The sequence below is a fragment of the Megachile rotundata genome, chromosome 1 (genome assembly GCF_050947335.1).
Source record: "Megachile rotundata isolate GNS110a chromosome 1, iyMegRotu1, whole genome shotgun sequence".
Classification (NCBI taxonomy): domain Eukaryota; kingdom Metazoa; phylum Arthropoda; class Insecta; order Hymenoptera; family Megachilidae; genus Megachile; species Megachile rotundata.
The window spans coordinates 5,983,778-6,002,593 of NC_134983.1; the positions used below are offsets into that span (position 1 = coordinate 5,983,778).

Below are 18,816 nucleotides of genomic sequence, written 5' to 3' on the forward strand. Positions count from 1 at the left end.
ATTGAAATCAGTATTCATTAAATGAATATGGGTATTCATTAAACACGGAGACACAAGTTTTTAAATTTCTTCGAATAGTAAATGAGTTTCAAGAATCAATGAACAACCATGATGAATGATTACTTCCCTCTTACAAAAACTGGCTAGAACAAAGAGTTCCTGACGAGGAGAAATTGCGAACTACGTAAATTAAACTGCCAGAGAACGGGTGAAAATGGTCTCGTTTAGTTCCATTACATGTCATTTCCACGTACCGTAAGATCTATTGCCTGCAATTAAAGTCTTGGTTTCCCTTCGACAGGAAAGTGCGTGGTGAAGATCGTCTCTTCCTGGTATCGTTTTCACTTAATTGGTGACTGTAGACTGATTAGAGAAGCGTAACAACCGGAAACACGTTTGAATAAGATCGATCGTTTATCTTGCTAGACAACTCGGTTACGGTACTTGATTTTTCATTCATACGAATGACTCTGATTTCTGAAACTGTTTACTAATTTAATTTTAATTACATTTTTAATTACATCAACTATATTTTACGAAAGCTAAAAACTAGAAGGGGCACGCTGCAAAATTTAAATAAAACTTTGAGGTAAGATACAAATCTTTATCGACGATGAAGAAACGAATATTTGTAGAAAGGAAGATATTTTCAGTTTCCGTGACCTCCAAATACTTTGTGGAGACCAACATCCTGAGCAGCATTGCAAAGGTTGCAAGTTTTGGTCTTCACTGATTAAAAAGATGTTATCAGTTTACTTAAACATATAGTATTTTCTGGTAATTGCATTTAATAGTTTTTGCTGTGTACGATCAGGATGCAAACAGCATCATAAAGAATTATACTTTTCATTAGTCAGCAAAAGCAGGGACGAATGTAAAAAGTAACATTGTGGACATTTAGTATCGTAATGTAATGTTAATAAATGTCTTCCTGTAATATATCACACTGTCATTTTTATGAGATTTATCAGAGTTCTTCACGTTCATCGGGAGAAAGTAAGAAAACATAAAAAGAAACATTCATGTTCTATATTTTATTTTTGTCTTTTAACATTAGCATACAACAATTCGTTTTTTAACAAAGCAAATGGAGTACATGATATTTCTATCACAAGTGCAACTAAATTCGATAACTTCGAGGAGTCACGTCATTGTTCCCACCATAATGCATTAGTATTAACATAACCCCAGGGTGAGCTCTCGCAAACTGTACCAGCGATCGCATCTCGAACTGGGACTGTTAATATTCTGAAGTTCACGTCGGTATAATTCAAAGTCGAGAGCAGGAAAACTGGCATTCTGTCAGATATAATCCACAGGACGCCACGATTCACCTAGAAATAGAACCGTATGTTTTAAACATTGCTAAAAAAATTTGTCTTCGTTTGTAATATGTAGAAGGTGATTTTATCGAAGTACGATTAGAAATTCTGAAATGGTTGGACATTTTTAAAACTTTCTAAAAGGAGAGTGATAGATACCAACTACTCGTAATTTTTCCACTTAAAGAATATTAATATGTTCATTTGTTATTATGTTATTATGTTCACTTAAAGTCACGAATTAAAAAAAAAATTGTGCACATTCATATAAATATTTAAACGGCTTTAATACTTATACATTCAAGGCGAGTTGAGTGAACTCACACAACTAAGTTTTAAAAAATATTTCGAGCAGTGTTTACTAGATCCAATCTTTTTTATACGATTTTTGGTAGTATATTGCATGTTGATATGCAATATGCAGTATGTGATTAAAATTATGTACTGCAGATGGAGTATTTAATTGAAATTATATATTGTAAATACGGTATGTAATTAAAATTATCCACTGTGGATGCAGTATTTAAATGAAAATATGCACTATAGGTGCAGTATGTGATGCATTATGTACTACAAATTATGCACTACAAAGGCAGTATAGAACAAAATTAACTAAAATAAAGAAAAGTATTTTACCTTGACGTCAGCTGGGAATATTAAAGCGTCATCATGTTTTGCTACGAGTGCTTGATTTTCAGGAGCATATGGGAGTAAAGAGCTCCAACAACCTACTGCATTTTGATCGATAAGATTGAAAAACTGAAGCCCAGTGTCATCCATAACAGAGGCAGTACAGTGACCAAGTGGTCCTCTTTCTGGAAGTACCTATCATAAATAATAATTATGTTATTTTTGCAATTTGAGAACAAAGTATTTTTACAGTAGCGATAAATAATTTAAAGCAGTCACTTTAATATGTTAGCATTTCTTCCATAATGAAGCATATTTGTTATAATGGACACTATATATCATACTAATAACACTATTTTTATTTCAGGATATCTCTGCAGTCTGTACGATATTTTTTCGTTTATTTGAGACATAATTGATTCGTTTTATGCAACAGGTATAATGGATAAAAGTAAGATTGAAATTTAATATACAATAATTACATTGTAAAATAATAAATATTTCACAACTGTTCCTTCCTTCTTCATAACTCATTACTTTTGCAAAATAAACTTCTCTTCAATATTATAAATTCCTTATTAGAGATCATCAAAATTTAAAGTTTCTAAATCAAACATATGTATGAGTATATTTGTACATCTACATCTGTATAGTCGTTAAAATCAATTTGTATAATAATTAATATGTATTACAAAAAATAAACAATAATTTAAATTTATAATTTTTATCTCAACAGCTTAAATATTAATAGCTTTTCTTTCTAATAGTTTAGGTATAATTTATAATAAATAACCGACAGGATCTAAATATACAAACTTCCACAAACGAACAGAGCGGTCCTTAGAAAATATTAATAACAATACCATGAATTTTCTTACCTGGAACTCGTGATAACTGTCTTGAGACAAATCTTCATCCCTGAGAATCTTGGTAGAAACAGCAAATTCTCTCCTGCTGCTAAGAGGATGGAAGAACAGTGTCCTAAATCCGTCCGCAGTGATTGGAGATAAGCTCATCCCGAAAATCCCTTCCTCTCCCCATTGGAAATTTAAACCGCCAATGTTATAATCACCAGCCAAAGGATCTGGCATGAAATAACTGTGCGTAATGCGCCAAGACTTATTCTGTTCCCAGGAATAAACAATTAAACCGTATCCAAGCTCGTCAGACATGTAGGCGTACGCGTCATCACAGCCACCTTTACCCAAATCGACTGCTATGTTCGCGATGAAAGTATTCTATAAAAAAAAATCATATCAAATCATATTTTTTCACTATTACATTTAGTGTTCGAAAATATTTTTTCATTATTGCATTTTAGGTTAAGTAAAATAATATTTTCAAGCAATTTGGAACGGTTTGAGAAATGTAGCGAGATATTTAAGACGCAATGTTATTTGTTTGCTTGAGTTGTCGCTTGAAATGATTTTTATTTAGTTTCTTTTAAAAGAAAAATTTATATAGTAAATACAAGTTTTCTTCAATTCCAAATTTAATTTCTATTAGATTATTTTGAAGAAAATATACGAATTTGAAAGAAATCTAAATTTTAAGTAACATTTAATTAAACCAAAATTTTTGCACGATTTTCCATAGAAATAATAATAATTTGTATATCAGTAATTTATACGGTTTAATATCTTCTGTTTTCAAATAAAATAATTATCAGAAGATGGTAGTTTATCATTTAGAGTGATAGAGCTAGTAGTGATAGTAGACAAAACTTCATCAATATTTATCACATAAATAATTGTTTCGAATATAAGTAAAACTTAGTTAAGCTACCTAAGCTAAATTAGTAAAGTTTACTTAAAATTTCGAAGAGCAAGAAGTTGTTAATACTGTATTAAATAATTACCATGTTGATGTCCTCAGCTTTAAGCCTGTACTGTCTCAGAATTTTATCAGTGGTCAGATCAAAGACATTCAGAGTGTAGGGACATGCTTGTATGGTGGTATTTCCAATACCTATGGTACCAGTATCCAGTACCCAAAGTCTGTCGCAAATATCTGCGTGTATTCTGCAACAATAGCAACACAATCGCCCATTGACTAACCATCAAGATCATAACTCGTGTTTAATGAACGTCTATTCAAATTGGACAAGTCTAGCATACAGGTGGTTTCACAACATGCAAGGCTTTAGTGATTGACTAGGGATACAGATTACATAGATCTTTTCGCTTCAGTGTTTCTCAAACTGACCTAGCAATAATGATTTTATCGGTTTACAGATTGTATCGATTAGAAAGGTGTTTAAAATATTGAACTACAGAATAAAACGATTATTTTTAAGAACAGGAAAAATATAAAAGGTTACTTTTATATTCATTATTCATTTGTCAAAACTAGTATTTACTTATTGTTAGTATTTTTACTTTTATTGTAAAGTTGCATTTATTTTTGTTCAAATTTTGTAAGTTCCTTGTAGTTTTAGTCTTTCAAACAATATTATACAATATTTAAAAAATGTGTTAATACAATATTGAAAGGATTTATTAATACAATATTCAGTCAACTTTAATGGTACTTCAAATTTGTTGGAAATTTATTTAAAAATTGCAATATGATACATATTGAATTAACAAAATAAATTAAAAGCTTTAGTGTTAGAAAAAGATCAACATTCTCACATGTCTGACGGTTTTCTCATATCGATATTGCGCAAAGGAAGCCGAGAGAACATTCTCACAGGTCTAATACTCCCAATTATGGATCTAATAATTGTCTCATTGATCACACGTTTCACTTAACGAGAACTTTGTGTGATCAAGAATAAAAGATAAAGTGTAGATTGAAATCTGTCCGGTTTTACAAGATTTTATCATCATGACTTTCTCCTTATTCGCACAATTCAATGTATATCGTTCTGTGTCAGAGATTATGAAACCAATGTAATTAGTGCAAGTAATATTTACAGTGGAATAAAAACGCAGTTATGATCTTGCATTATTATAACAATTAAGCTATTGTATTTTATTTGAAACTTAATTAATGTTTTCATAATAATGATAGCAATTTTAATTATATTTCACTTACGATAATAAATTTATTGCAATAAACATTTCCTTAATATTATGCTTTGGTTAATTGTGAATTATTATAGAACTATTAAAGAGGTCTTTTATCTGATAATCTCGGAAATCTAGAAAATTTAAAACTTTATAAATTGAAGGATTAATTTGATTAATTGTAAGTTGTTCTAAAAATAATTGAAGAGATTTTTTATCTGATAATTTTGGGAATTCAGAAAATTTGAAATTTTGGAATTTGAGAATTCTGGAAATCAAAGGATTCGAAATTTTGATTCAGTATAAATTGTTCTACAATTATAAAGATGACCTTTTATCTGATAATATGGAGAATTCAGAAATTCAGAAATTCAGAAATTCAGAAATTCAGAAATTCAGAAATTCAGAAATTCAGAAATTCAGAAATTCAGAAATTCAGAAATTCAGAAATTCAGAAATTCAGAAATTCAGAAATTCAGAAATTCAGAAATTCAGAAATTTAAAAATGTATAACTTTGGAAATAAAAAGGTTCAGAAATTTTAAGGTTTGAGAATTTAGAACCCTGAAAATTTAGATACCTAAGAATTTGCAAATTCTGTGAATTGAACGACTAGAAAATTGTTTTAACATTATTAAAGAAATTTGTCAGAGTAATAAATTAAATTATACGTACCTGTAAGCAGTGGTAATTGCACTTCCACAAGCACCGGCTTTATTTTGCGCCCAGTTAGGATAAGGGGTAAGTTTTGGCGAACCTCCTCGATTTGTGTCCAGTGATATGTAATTTAACGTTGCTGGTATACCTATTTCAAAATATTTAGTATGTTTATATATAAATTATTTGATAATGTATATATTTATATATTTATTTATAATTGAAGGTAGTGCTTTCAATTATGGTACTTCTTAGCCAATTATGCTGATAAAATGAGAGTTCGTTAATAAACGACAAATGTAAATCTGATATAATACTGTATAAATAACAGCAATCATTTTTAATATTCGTTCTAAAACGTAAGTTTTTAAATTTTATACAAAAAATTTGTTAGCTTCAACAAGTTATATTAAAAAGAATATAACAATAACTTGGTCTTTTCTATTGAAGAAATTTATTTAATGAAAAATGATATATTATTGCAAGCAAAAGTTTAACAATTCATTATATGTTGTATACTTGTAACAAATAACAAATTTCCACTGTATTCTTCATCAAAATTACATATTCCATACATGTTATAAACGTGTTAAATGTTATATCATAAGTAATATGATACATGTTACCATATGAAATAATTAAAAAATTTCAACTTCCAACTAAATACTATTCAAGTGTCTTAACAAACCAATTGTAACGACTCTGGAACCTAGGCTCAGATGTTAACAGCGCTCATGAGGTAAAGAGCGGCTTTTACCTACTGAACGACTCGTTTTTGCAAATAACTAAATTTAAAGAATGTGGGATTCGTGTGGTGTGCGGTTAAGGAGTGAAATCCACAGGTCAATCTTTCAACAATTAGGTTTATTCAATAAAACAATGAAAATGATGAATTTAATAGATAACAAATAACAACAAAATATGAAAAGTATATTGGCTTGATTAAAAGAAACTAAATAGACTTTGATTGAATAATAATAATAATGGAAACTCGACAAATTAAATAGTACGTAATTAGAGAAAAATGAACCTAACAAAATGTAATTCGCTAGTTAATGCTTTATGTTAAATCGTACCTAACTAAGATGGAGATGAAAAGCAAAAAAGTTTCTTCGGGAATGTTACACAATTTTGACATTAGAAAGTATCTCGATGTAGTTTCAAAACAAAATCCATATCATGCAATGTACATTGGTACGCTTCATAGCAAAAACTATAAAAATTCACTTGACAGTGTAATGATCAATAAATCGCGTGACCAACAATAAGGTATCGATCAATCTAAACGTAACATGCCTCACCTTCCGATTTTATCAGTTTACCTCTAATACACGTGGTAGCTCCGCGAAATTTTTGCTGGGCGCTAACATGGATAATGGGCTTATTCAAACATTGCCAAATCAGAAATACCAGGCTATAATGATATAAAAATCATTTGACATGTCACCATTGCGTGACGAAAGCAAACTGCATACAGCTGGTGTGCTAACATTTTAAAGCTGAAGGAAATGTCAGCACAACAATCTAAACAAAGTTATTGCGTACTTTGACACTATGGTACGTTATATTTAGGTCGTAGGTTATAGTAGGTTAATTGGAAGTGAATTCACAGCTTGAAGGTGTTTTTAAAATTTGTAGTTTAGGGATTTCGAAAAATTAGGGGTTTGACAATTTATGGAAAATTTAGAAATTTGAATAATTGGAAATTAGGTTGTTTGAGAATGTTTTAAGTATGAGAATTCAAGGATTAGGAAAGTTAAGAATTTTGAAAATTTAGGAACTTGGGAATGTAAAAATTTGAGAATCTGAAAATTTTTGAAGTTTGATAACTTTTCAAGAATTAGGAAACTGAACTTAGAAATTTAAATAGTTGACAATTTTTATATTTGGGAACTTCGAAATTTAGAAATTCGCAAATTTAAAAGTTTTGAAAAAGCGAATTAAAAATTCGGGAAATTAGAAATTTAAAAGAATGTGTAAATTTAAAAATCCGAAAATCTGCAAAAGCTGAAAATTTGAAAACTTAGGAATTCTTAAAAAAATTCCTATGAAAAACATACCTAACATTTTCTAAATAAAACAATTGCAAGAATTCGATACGATTACCATTTTACACTGCAATTACCAAAGTATGCAATTAACTATCTAAGTATTGTACATACACGCACTCACCATAACCTATAAACATCTCAAATCCAATTTAATAACAAACTCTACAAAATAAATTTTACAAAATACGATTCCGAGTTTATTGGAAAAAAAGAAAAATAGTTCACGACTTCTCGTGGAGGGAGTGTAATGGCGAATTCTAAAACAATCAGCTCCACACGCCAGTACCCATTTAAGATTTTCGGAAAGGGTTCATTGAACAGTCGAAATCTATTCTGTCAGTCTGCAAACCTGTGACAGGAACCTTCCTTTCCTGTTCCTTCCTCTCTTAATATTTCATATCCTCTGTCTGGCGTTTCAAGCGAACCTGACGTTCGAAGAAAGAACCGAGCGAAACAAAGCTGTGTGTACACATAAAAACTTGATGTAAAAACAATGCCAACCACGGTGGGCTTTGACGCGTCTGGAGAACTTCCAGGAGACCGACGAGATGCAAAGATTGACGAACAAATGTAAACGAGAAACGGCAAGAACGAGATCGGAAGGGTTGAAGAGAGACGTCAGTGGTGAGGAATGAGAAGGAGATTATTGAAGAAATCTCAAAAGGGAAAAGGAAATGATCGTTAATTTGTTCTTGAATAAAATCATTTTGATATCGATTAATTAATAATTTTTGAGTTATCGTGAAACGAGATGAGCGTATGATGGATTTGTACACTATTATTATTATTACTACCATTACTATTATGGCTATTATCATCATTATTATCATGATATTTATTGGTGTTATGGTTGTTATTCACACTGTCATTAAGAGTAATACTATTAAGCTTTTTATTACTATAATTATTATTACGACTATGGTCAATTATATTACTATTATGATGGCAATTATTGTGATTATTATCAGCATTATTCTCTTCATTATCACGATTATTATGATTATTATGATCATCATTATCACTAAAATGGCTATTATCTCCGCTGTTATCTGAACTGTGTTGTAAAGTATTTTAGAGTCGTTGTGGATATGTGGTTCAGAAATTTTAGAACTTGTTAATTTGAAAATAAAGAATACGAAAGTTGACAAATCTGCAAGTATGGTAACTTGGAAAATTGGAAATTTAGGAATTTGGGATTTTGGGAATTTAATAATTTGGTGATTTGAAAATTTGATAATTTAGTCATTTGGTCATTTGGGCATTTGGGAATTCGAGAATATAGAAATTTGGTATTTGGTAATTTGTTAATTTAGTAATTTAGCTATTTTGCAATTTTGCAATTTAACAATTTAGCCATTTAGCAACTTAGCAATTTAGCAATTTAGCAATTTAGCAATTTAGCAATCTAGTAATCTAGTAATCTAGTAATCTAGTAATCTAGTAATTCAATAATCTAATAATTCAGTAATTCAGTAATTCAGTAATTCAGTAATTTAGTTATTCGAATATTAAACAATTTCAAACATTAGAAAATTGGAGATGGACCAATCTGTGAATTTGAAAATTAAAAAATTTGAGAATCTAGGCAGTTAAAAACTGAGAACTTTAGAACATTTTTAGATTTCCTCATTTGATAGTCTTACGTTTGAATATCTAAAAATTTAAGAATTTAAAATTTTAAATATGAAAGTACGAATACTTGAAAACAAGAAAATTTGAAAACTCAAAAATATGGGAACATTAAAATTTGGATATTCTTAAACTCAACGGTCTAAAAATTTACATATTTTCAGTTAGGTTATTTCAAAATAGAAAAATTCAGAATTAATTTGAAAATTGGAAACTTGCAAACACGATACAAATTTTATTTGAAAATTTGGAGTTGTAATGGTTATAAGATTAATTACTATTATAATATAGTATAATGACTATAACGAAACGTTTAAAACTTGCCAAAGTAAACCGAACACTTCATACTCCGCAAATTCGAGAATTCGAATATTTACGAACATGATAAATAAAAAAACATAGAACATCAAAAATGTATAAACTTTAACATTTCAGTAATGTCATTTACACCTCTGTTTAATTATCCATCTTAAAACCGAGATACACAAGTACAGTAACCACCCTAACAAAGTACAAGGGTTGCAATAAAGAAATATTACGTACCAGCAAAAAGGTCAATAAAACTACCAAAATTTAAATGAGTAGCTAATAAGCTCGAGACTGTAGTGAAAGGCAGCGGTTTCAAGCGCGCGGCTAATAAAGGGTTAAAATACGAGCAAGAACCGAAAGGACCAGTGTATAAGAGAACGAAGGTAAGTAAAAAAAACCTGGCGAGTATCGACAAGAAGAAGGGTTAAGGACCGAAATATGAAAGATCGTACACACTGTGCCCGCTGCATTGTCAAGTTTTTCATTTTGTGCAGGATGGCCTGGCGCGCGCCATCGCGTATAATAAACATAAAGTACCGAGGGCAAAACAGTGGGAAACAAAAGGGCGCAAGAGTGAATAAGCCCATTCACCCCTGGTTCTCTTCTGGGTCACAAACGCTGCTTCGAAGATTTCAGTGGAGGCGGAGACAGAAATGCTCTATTGAATCGCTCACGCGGTTTTCGGCATTTTTTGTCGTCAACCGGAAGTCGACCAGACGAGATTCGAAGCGTGCACCGGCCACGGTAATCTTCCGTGCATTGTGCAATCTTCGAGGCAGCTTCCTGACACCCAACATTTTCTACACGGACTTTCGTTACTATTTGTCCACTGATTAAATAGTTTCGTCCTTAAAAAAAACTCAATTTTCATTAACTCGGTTTCGTTATAAAATCTAAATTGGAGTATGTCCGTAAACTGCGTTTAACTAGTTAGATTGGTCAACGTCATCAACAGATTCAACGTATAGCAATTTGGTTTTCTACGAATTTCTACTGGCTACGAACCAATTAAGTATACGAGGTTGCGTACGGTTCTGTACGGTCCGACTATTGAACTAGGTAGCAGGAAAGAATAGCGATCGGTTAAAAAGTAGTTGCAAAGAAAGTCTTTGAAGGTACCGCGTGTCGTGTAAGGAGCGTCTCCTTTTTCAGATTCTTTACATTATTTCATACATTTCTAATACGGGAAAGGTATGGTCGATGTGCCGCGTACAAGTCTTCCTCTGACCGGTAAGGAAGTTTAATTGAACTTAGATTTAGAAAGTGTAGAGCGATGTCTTCTCTCTAGGGGTAGACATAAGATCACGTATGATCATTTTTTGTGCAGGAGTGACCCGGTATTTATACCAAGAGTTAAAGCAAAAACTGTTCAAGGTTTTCTAACTTTCAAATTCGAAAATTATCAAACTTCTGAATATTCACAAACTAAATATGAAAATTTCCAAATTTCTTAATTTTCAAACACCGAATGACTTTTTAAATTTCAAAGGGTTCAGTATGTAAAATTAAAACATGCTCAAATTTTCATTAAAATAAATAAAATAAAAATAAAATGAAAATGTTATGAGACTTCTCCTGCACTGATCCTTATCCAAAGACAGTTAACATTACACTCGAGTATCCATTACACAAGTGTAATATAGGTCTACATTTTACAGTTATGTGTACAGTCACATATTACAGGAAATTGTATTTTCGACTTACCATTACGCCATCTTGGAACGGTAACAAACAGCTTATTCCTCCATATTTCTATTCCAACGGGCAGCGCATTCTCAGGAATAAATTCTCCCTTCATCATCGCCATTCTTCTGCTGGCTGCATCCGGGTAAGCGAAGTCCAATTCTCTCCAGGAAAATCTTTCCAAAAGTGGTGCCTGACCAAATTGTGTGGACCATTTTTGCAGACCCCCAACACCTTCACTTGCCAAATATAGCAAACTGACTATCACTAACCCGTGCAACATTTCCACAATTCTTCTGGGGTTCTTACGCACCTACAAAGTAAGATAATGACCTGTCAAGTTTCAACACGGTATCACGTAACTGCCGGTTTCTCTTTAGGTTTATTTCAAGAATGTTGATTGATGCTCATTCGTCAAGAAGTAATTGGTGCGAAGGTGTTTCTTAAAGTGGATTTAACCCTTGATTGAAGACCTCAAATTAGAATGGTAAGACAACATTGCATGGGTGAATATCGATCAAGAGCGAATTTTTTCGTAACTTGAGTCTACAAGTTGTAAGGTCTGAGAAATGTACTTATCATTTTACGCGAAGGAGAATTCTGACAAATGTTAAGTACGGTAGTGTGGTTATGGGTGTAATTTTGCTTTGACAAATGTTTGGTTTCATTTTATTTGAGTAGTAGTTAATAATTACTGTGATTTCTTTCAATTTTTATAATGACTTGTTTCATTTTGTAATTTAAGAATTGTTCAGTTATTTTTATTATTATACTCTTATGACTTTCTAATTAAAATATTTGACAAAATTGACCCATATGAAAATTAATATACTATATGTACAAAGTAAGCATCATATTGAAATAGTTAAAAGATAGAATACAGTAGAAAATTAGCAAGTATAGTAAAGTAATAAAAAAATATTTTAAATTTACAAAATTGATAGATACTTTAGTAGTCCACAAAAATAGAACTTTCATTTTTTCAAATTGTGCATCTAACTATAATGAATTATTAAAATGTGTCAAAACATTAACTACTTGTGTTCTACATTCTTATTTGCAGAAGATATTTCCATTTTCAAACTGTTCCATCACTGTACATTTAATATTTATGTTCACATGTTTGTTATTATCGACACGTTATTTGCATAAGCTCATGTGTGAATTTCAGCGTGAAGTTTCAATTCAGTGAACAAAAATGAAAGTGTTGTACAGAAAATTAAAACCTACAAAGATAAGAATCTAAATTAGGGTGTGAAGTTTGTGGTAGGTAAAATGAATCGTCCTTGCACGCCAGTATTCTAATACAGTATTCGAAATAGTTTGCATAATACAGCCCCGGAAATTGTTATTACACTTATAAATCTCGTTCCAACGAGATGTGTGTGCTTGCATACGAACATGTTTTGCTGGATTCCATTTCGCTGGACGATGTGAAGAGAAATGAAAAACGGCACGTGCCTTGTTTCCCTCTTATATCTATGTCAGATCAAATCACTTTCCAAGCTTATGACTGAATGAACTGCGCACTCGAAAGTCATGATTTTTTGATCTTTTGGACCTCTTTATGCATGAATAAACAAACTAGAAAGTCTACGTCGAAGCTTGCGGCGAAGTAAACTGTACCGTATAATTATACATTTTACCCAATTTTCGTTTAACTTAAAGAATGGTATTCGCTGAATGTATATGTTGCAACTTGTTAGAAAGTATAGAGTAACATATGTAATACTTTAATTTTGTTAAAAATTTTTGCTAACAAGGCATTTGCTCATATTTTGTGAGTATTTATAAGTAGCCTGGTAGATTAATTACATTTACAAAAATTAATTAAATTAATTATGTTTGAAGAATTAAAAAAAAAGAAAAGTTAAACAAAAAGTTAAGAAACTAAAAAATTGAACGTAATTTTAAAATATTAAAAAATAAATATTGTTGAATAAAATTGTCAAAGTTCTTGAATATTTATTTAACTGTTGTAGACATTCTAGCAATAACACGCAAAACTTGGTATCAAAATGAATAACTGCTTTACTGATTAATTAATAATAATAACCAAATTTTTCTAATAAATTTTTGCTCTCTATGTGAAATCAAAATGGAAGACAAATCTCTAGATACGACTATTTAAAATGAAATATTAAACCTTCCATTTCTGTCTTTTTGTTATCACGAGATTGCTCATAAATGTTTGCCTAAAACTATCTAATATGCCGTTTGCAGCATAAATTACAAATTATGTAAAAATAGCGTGTTAGTAATTGTTTCCGTATAATATAAATTCTAATAAAATGTAAATAATATTTTCATACGAAAATACATTAAAAAATGTATTATGCATTATCGCATTATTTTTATATAAAAAATAAAAAAATTATTTTTAGATAAAAAATAAAGCGATACAAATATGTTTTTTGTATATATAAATAATATGTCAGGATTTGATACTAGTTTAGAAGTGTTAATTATTTAAAACGGATTTCAGCAATAGATATGCACTCTAAATTGCATGATAAAATAGCGTGCAACCATCAGAGTGTAGAAGCCATGAATGCAATGGAACCGTAATTAAAAATGTACAAATTAATATTAATGCAGTGTAAATAAGGAAAAACTTGCAGAGAAATAGTGAACCTCGTTACTGGAAGTAAATATAACGTTCATAGTGTTCTAAAAACTTGAGGAAGTACAGAAGCAGCAAAAATGTTGCTTCGTTAGGAGCAAAGTATTATCTGTTCGCGCAATAAAACTGAACTTTCTGACGTTAATTAAAATTGTTGCAAATGCTGTTATGTCGACGTAATGTGAAAAAGTGGTTTCAACTATAGAACTGCAAAGAAGAAACTGTATTATAATAAATGTGAGAAAAAAGGAATTCGTTTTGCGAAGATAATATTGACGAAGATAATATTTCCTGGGTAACATTTATAAATGTTAACCTTTAATCTCCTTAATTTAGAAATAATTCAGAATTTAATCTCATTAATTCAAATAGACGTAATTATGTGTATTCAATAATACGAAACATGTTTCAAAAAATTGACTTTTATGAAAAATTAGACAGTTCTAGTTAAAAGGATTAAGATTTTTAAGAAGTTGAAGAGCATATGACTTTCAGATGATCCATGACATTTTTCATTAAAATGAAATAACTCGTTATTGATGCATTACTCTTGTATTTTTATAAATAACAAAAGAATTAGGTAAGTAACAGATGTAGCAGACATATACATGCATAATTATTGTGCTTGCATATAGTATTATATAATTACTATAATATATTTTACTAAATATTTTGCTATAAAATTGAAATGTTTTATTGAGCAAGTATAATCTAATATAGATAGAGGCTTTAATCAATATGGGACATTCCACGCCAAATCGATCACTTTTGGATCTCACCATCTGCGATTTTACTCTAATCCAAATATGTTGAAGTCCATATGAAATTAGTGGGGGTTTAAGTCATTATTTGGGCGGTTTCGAAATTGTTAAGGAATAACAAACCTTCAAAGTGTGCAACTTTTGCTCATTTTGGCAAAAATAGGCTTTACTTACGAATTTTTTTCTCAGAAACTATTCAATTGATTTAGCTAAATTGGTTTTTGTTTTATTCATGAAGGATTGGGCTATTTTAAAATATTTTTTTTTTCACTCCAACAATTTGTTATAAATTGTCGGAAAATTTAAACAAATTCTTTTTTTGCGTTTTTTTCAACGGGGGGCATAAAGGGTTTAAATTAAAAATAAATATGGTCATATTCTTTAAAGCTTCTCCTTTTAAATGGGCCCTTCAGAGCGATGGAGCCTCGAAAATTGACGTCACAAATTGGAAAAGTCGCGGGGTATCTCTGTTTTAGGTAGGCGAGTTGCACGTTCAACTTGCTTTGGAACCAGTGGTACAAAACAATCGATCAAAACAGAAATATCTCAAATTAACAACTGACGTGACTGAATTTTATAATAAAACATTGTTTAAAGTTAGATATTGTTAGTACAACATCTGTTACTATTATTATTACTGAAACAAATTATACTTTCGTTATGCACATCACCAGTACGAAATTGCAGTAAAGAACATTTCTTTTTTAAGAAAAGACATTTCATTTCTCATAGTCATACTTCGAAAATAACTACTTATTTTATCCTCTTGCTTATGGAATTGTAAAAACTGGGTAAAATGACGTATCTCCACGTTCAGAAATTATAATGAATAATAAAATATGAAAAATCATTGTTTCAAGATATCACGTTTTGGAAAAAATCTTAGAGGTATTCTATATAGTAAAATTATTACTTCAGATTTTCCGCAAATTTCCTTGAATTTTTGTTATAACAAATCATAAATTATGAAAAACTATGAATATTGAACTATAATATGCACGGTATAATCGATGGTGATTTTTGATGATAAGTGATGATAATTGAGAACATGGACTTATAAAAATGGAAAACTCTTTAAAAATAAAACAATTAATCAAATAAACAGTAAAAAGGAGTATATATAAGAACCAGTAATTGAATGCATACAAAAATGTGGTGCTTTAATTTGCTATTACCATTTCTGTAATAACTACAGTGTATCATTTCGCACAAGTATTTCTTTCATAATTACTCTATTTTACTTTACTCTTATCTATAAATCGACTACTATAAATTCAATATTTTACGATTATCCTAATTTGATCGGACATCGAACATAATAGTACAAAACTTTTCATCGGCAATACACGATAAATTCGTGTTTGCGTGATGTAGTTTCGTATTTTTGATCGGTGTTACAGTCCGTTACACGTCTTAATTAAGTGATAAATTAATTGCTTTCTACCATTTGTTGCCAATTAATCTTGGGAAGAGTACACGTTTTCCTTTCATAAAGAAAATGAGTAATTGTGAAGTTTGATCGATAATGTTCACAGTTATTGACTTCGGATTATTATCATGTTTCATGGTGTTACTAACATGATTCTAATTGAATGAGTGAAAAACCTTTTAAAGAAATGAGCAATTTGATGCAGGAAATGTTGTATAAAATTGTGTCAGTTAGTAGGCAAAATTACAAAAAAAGTAAAATTAAAATAAAATAAAATAAAAGCAAACTAATTATATTAAAATAAAAGTAAATTTTTGCAGAAAATCGGTCGAAAATTTTTGTAATAAAAAATAATTATTTACTTATTTAGTTTACTAAAGTTTTTAAAAAACCGTAGACTTTTTATAATCATTACGATAACTAAATGAAATATGAAATCTGAAATTTTGTAATAACTAATGTTTGATAATATAATAATATTAAGTGCAATTACTAGTAATTATACAATTACATTAAAAAAATGAATTATTTAAAATTTATTCTGATTTCTAGATGTTCATGTTTATGTCATCTTTTGTGCAATTTTTCACTTTTGATTAGTTCTTTAGAGCGTTTACTAGGAGTAAATTGTGGCTCTTGTCTAAAAGCTTGGGATCAAAAAGATAGACTACAATTTATCTTAATAAGAGAATATCTATACTATTTTATAAGAATTTATAAGAATATCGACATCTTTATTATTTATAAAAATTCATTTACTTATCATTATTTTGAAATTCATAAGTAATAAGATTTTGACTGCGTATCCTTTGAATTTCTAATTTCATTTGTATTGTCAAACTGGAAATTATGCGAATTAACTTAAACAATAAAACATTAGATTTCTAAGAAAACTTTTCAATCATATCTGAATATATTTGAATTATCAATTTTCTTAATTGATGTAAAATTAAGTAGCAAGAATTCCCTTTAATCTACAAACCTATCTAACTTATCAAAACTCGAAGATCTTTTGTACATATTCAATTAATCCACAAATAATAACTGTAGTAAATACCTTCAGAAATAAAATACCAGGTTCAAAAAGAAAGATTTTTCAGCATATCACCACTGTTCGTACAATTCTTTCAATCATTTCCACAATAGATACCAATGAACCAATAGTCCCATCGAACGCACCATTAATTAGTCTCATTTACGTATTATCCCAACAACAACTCAAAATCACGTGTTCCTCTATGAATGAAAAAAATGCAGAGGAACCACTATCTTCTGGACGTATCACAGCAGGACGTACCTCTTTCAGGCAGAAAACGTTAATCTTCAGAAACGATGACGTCGATAGGTGTTTCAGGACCAACGGAAACACGTTTCGTAGAAAGTCTGAGGCGAACAGTGCAAGTAAACTGTTGGATCCTGCAAATGGGTACTGGTATATATGTACTCACTGCGTGTGACACGTGCTCGCCAACAAGCCCGCACTACACCTCTAGTGTTACGCGTGCACGCGATTTAATGTGTACCTGTAACGTGTGCCTGCACCACTTCCACTCAGGGGGATTAAATCTACTCGGGGCAAACCAGAAACAAAGTCGATTTTTAAAGGAAATGAAAATGAAACTACGGATGCGGATACGGAATCGATACCTGCTTCATTTAAAGTTTTAACAACCGCGTATTTTGTAAATTGCTCAATTGGGACATTCTAAGCTTCCTTGATAATTTAAAGTATTTGGTTACTAACTAAATAACTTTGCGCCTATAGTTCAAATATGATTTCTTGTTCTGTATGTAGTAACAGGGAGGGTAGAAAGGATTCTTATGGATTTTTGAAGACTTGAGGGTGGATTAAGAATTTGAGAATATAGAAATGTGGGGTTTTGGGGTTTGAGAATGTGGGAATTTGGGGATTTAGAGATATGGGAGTCTAGAAATTTTGAGGTCCAGAAATTTGAGAACATAGAAATGTGGGAATTTTGGGAATTTGAGAATGTAGGAATTTGGGGATTTAGAGATATGGTAGTTTATGGGAATTTTTGAATTTGGGGATTTTGAGGGTTTGGGAAATGTGGGAAATAGAAAATGTTGAAATTTGTATAGTAGCTAAATATGTTCCAAATATTTCTTCTCTTATCCCTTGAAAACTTACTGACAACCTACCAAACGCCCTGTACAATGCAAAATTTAAATTCAACTTTAAGTTCAATTGTATTTCTATTTACTGAATTATTTTTCTGATACATACATAAAAATTCTAGTTTCAGTTGACTACTATTTGCCCAACTGTTTCACTACTATTTATACTGCTAAAAATGGCACTACTTAAAGGCAACTGATCTTGTGAAGTACTTTAATATTACAGCTTACCTGAAATATTATTTATATGCAAAAAACTAAATTTTTAATATTTAGTGCAGACCATATCACGTATTATCAACCATTTGCGGTGTATGAATACTTTTGCGGTTAACTGTATACTAGATTGCGGTATGACCTAGAGAAAGGTAATTTCCTACGAAAGAAATAGTGAGTAGAACCTTGATTATTTGAACTAACTGCAATAAAACTGACAAACGTATAATTTACAAATGTACAACTGTAATATGCCTATTAATTTGGATTGGTTCTTAATACACCAGTTGATATGTAGATATTCGTACATTCACAAGATGACCATGAAAATATTATTCAGGTACTCGGGTACTCGTGCAA

At 30.4% G+C, this 18,816-nt stretch overlaps 1 protein-coding gene across 2 annotated transcripts; it reads right to left on the reverse strand.

Moving 5' to 3' along the window:
* Nucleotides 1-1,019: 1,019 nt before the first annotated feature.
* Y-y (yellow-y) lies at nucleotides 1,020-17,556 on the reverse strand. Of its 2 annotated transcripts, none has more exons than XM_012279556.2 (7): nucleotides 17,402-17,556; nucleotides 11,313-11,604; nucleotides 5,638-5,767; nucleotides 3,811-3,973; nucleotides 2,831-3,190; nucleotides 1,959-2,147; nucleotides 1,020-1,334 (listed from the first exon to the last, which is right to left on the reverse strand). In XM_012279556.2, the coding sequence occupies exons 2-7, from the start codon at nucleotides 11,572-11,574 to the stop codon at nucleotides 1,149-1,151; spliced, it is 1,290 nt and encodes a 429-aa protein (XP_012134946.1). In that variant the 5' UTR covers nucleotides 11,575-11,604; nucleotides 17,402-17,556; the 3' UTR covers nucleotides 1,020-1,148. The 2 variants fall into 2 exon arrangements, with proteins under 2 accessions (XP_012134946.1, XP_076385487.1); XM_076529372.1 differs by lacking the exon at nucleotides 17,402-17,556 and adding an exon at nucleotides 17,162-17,370.
* Between the last annotated feature and the right edge of the window lie 1,260 nt (nucleotides 17,557-18,816).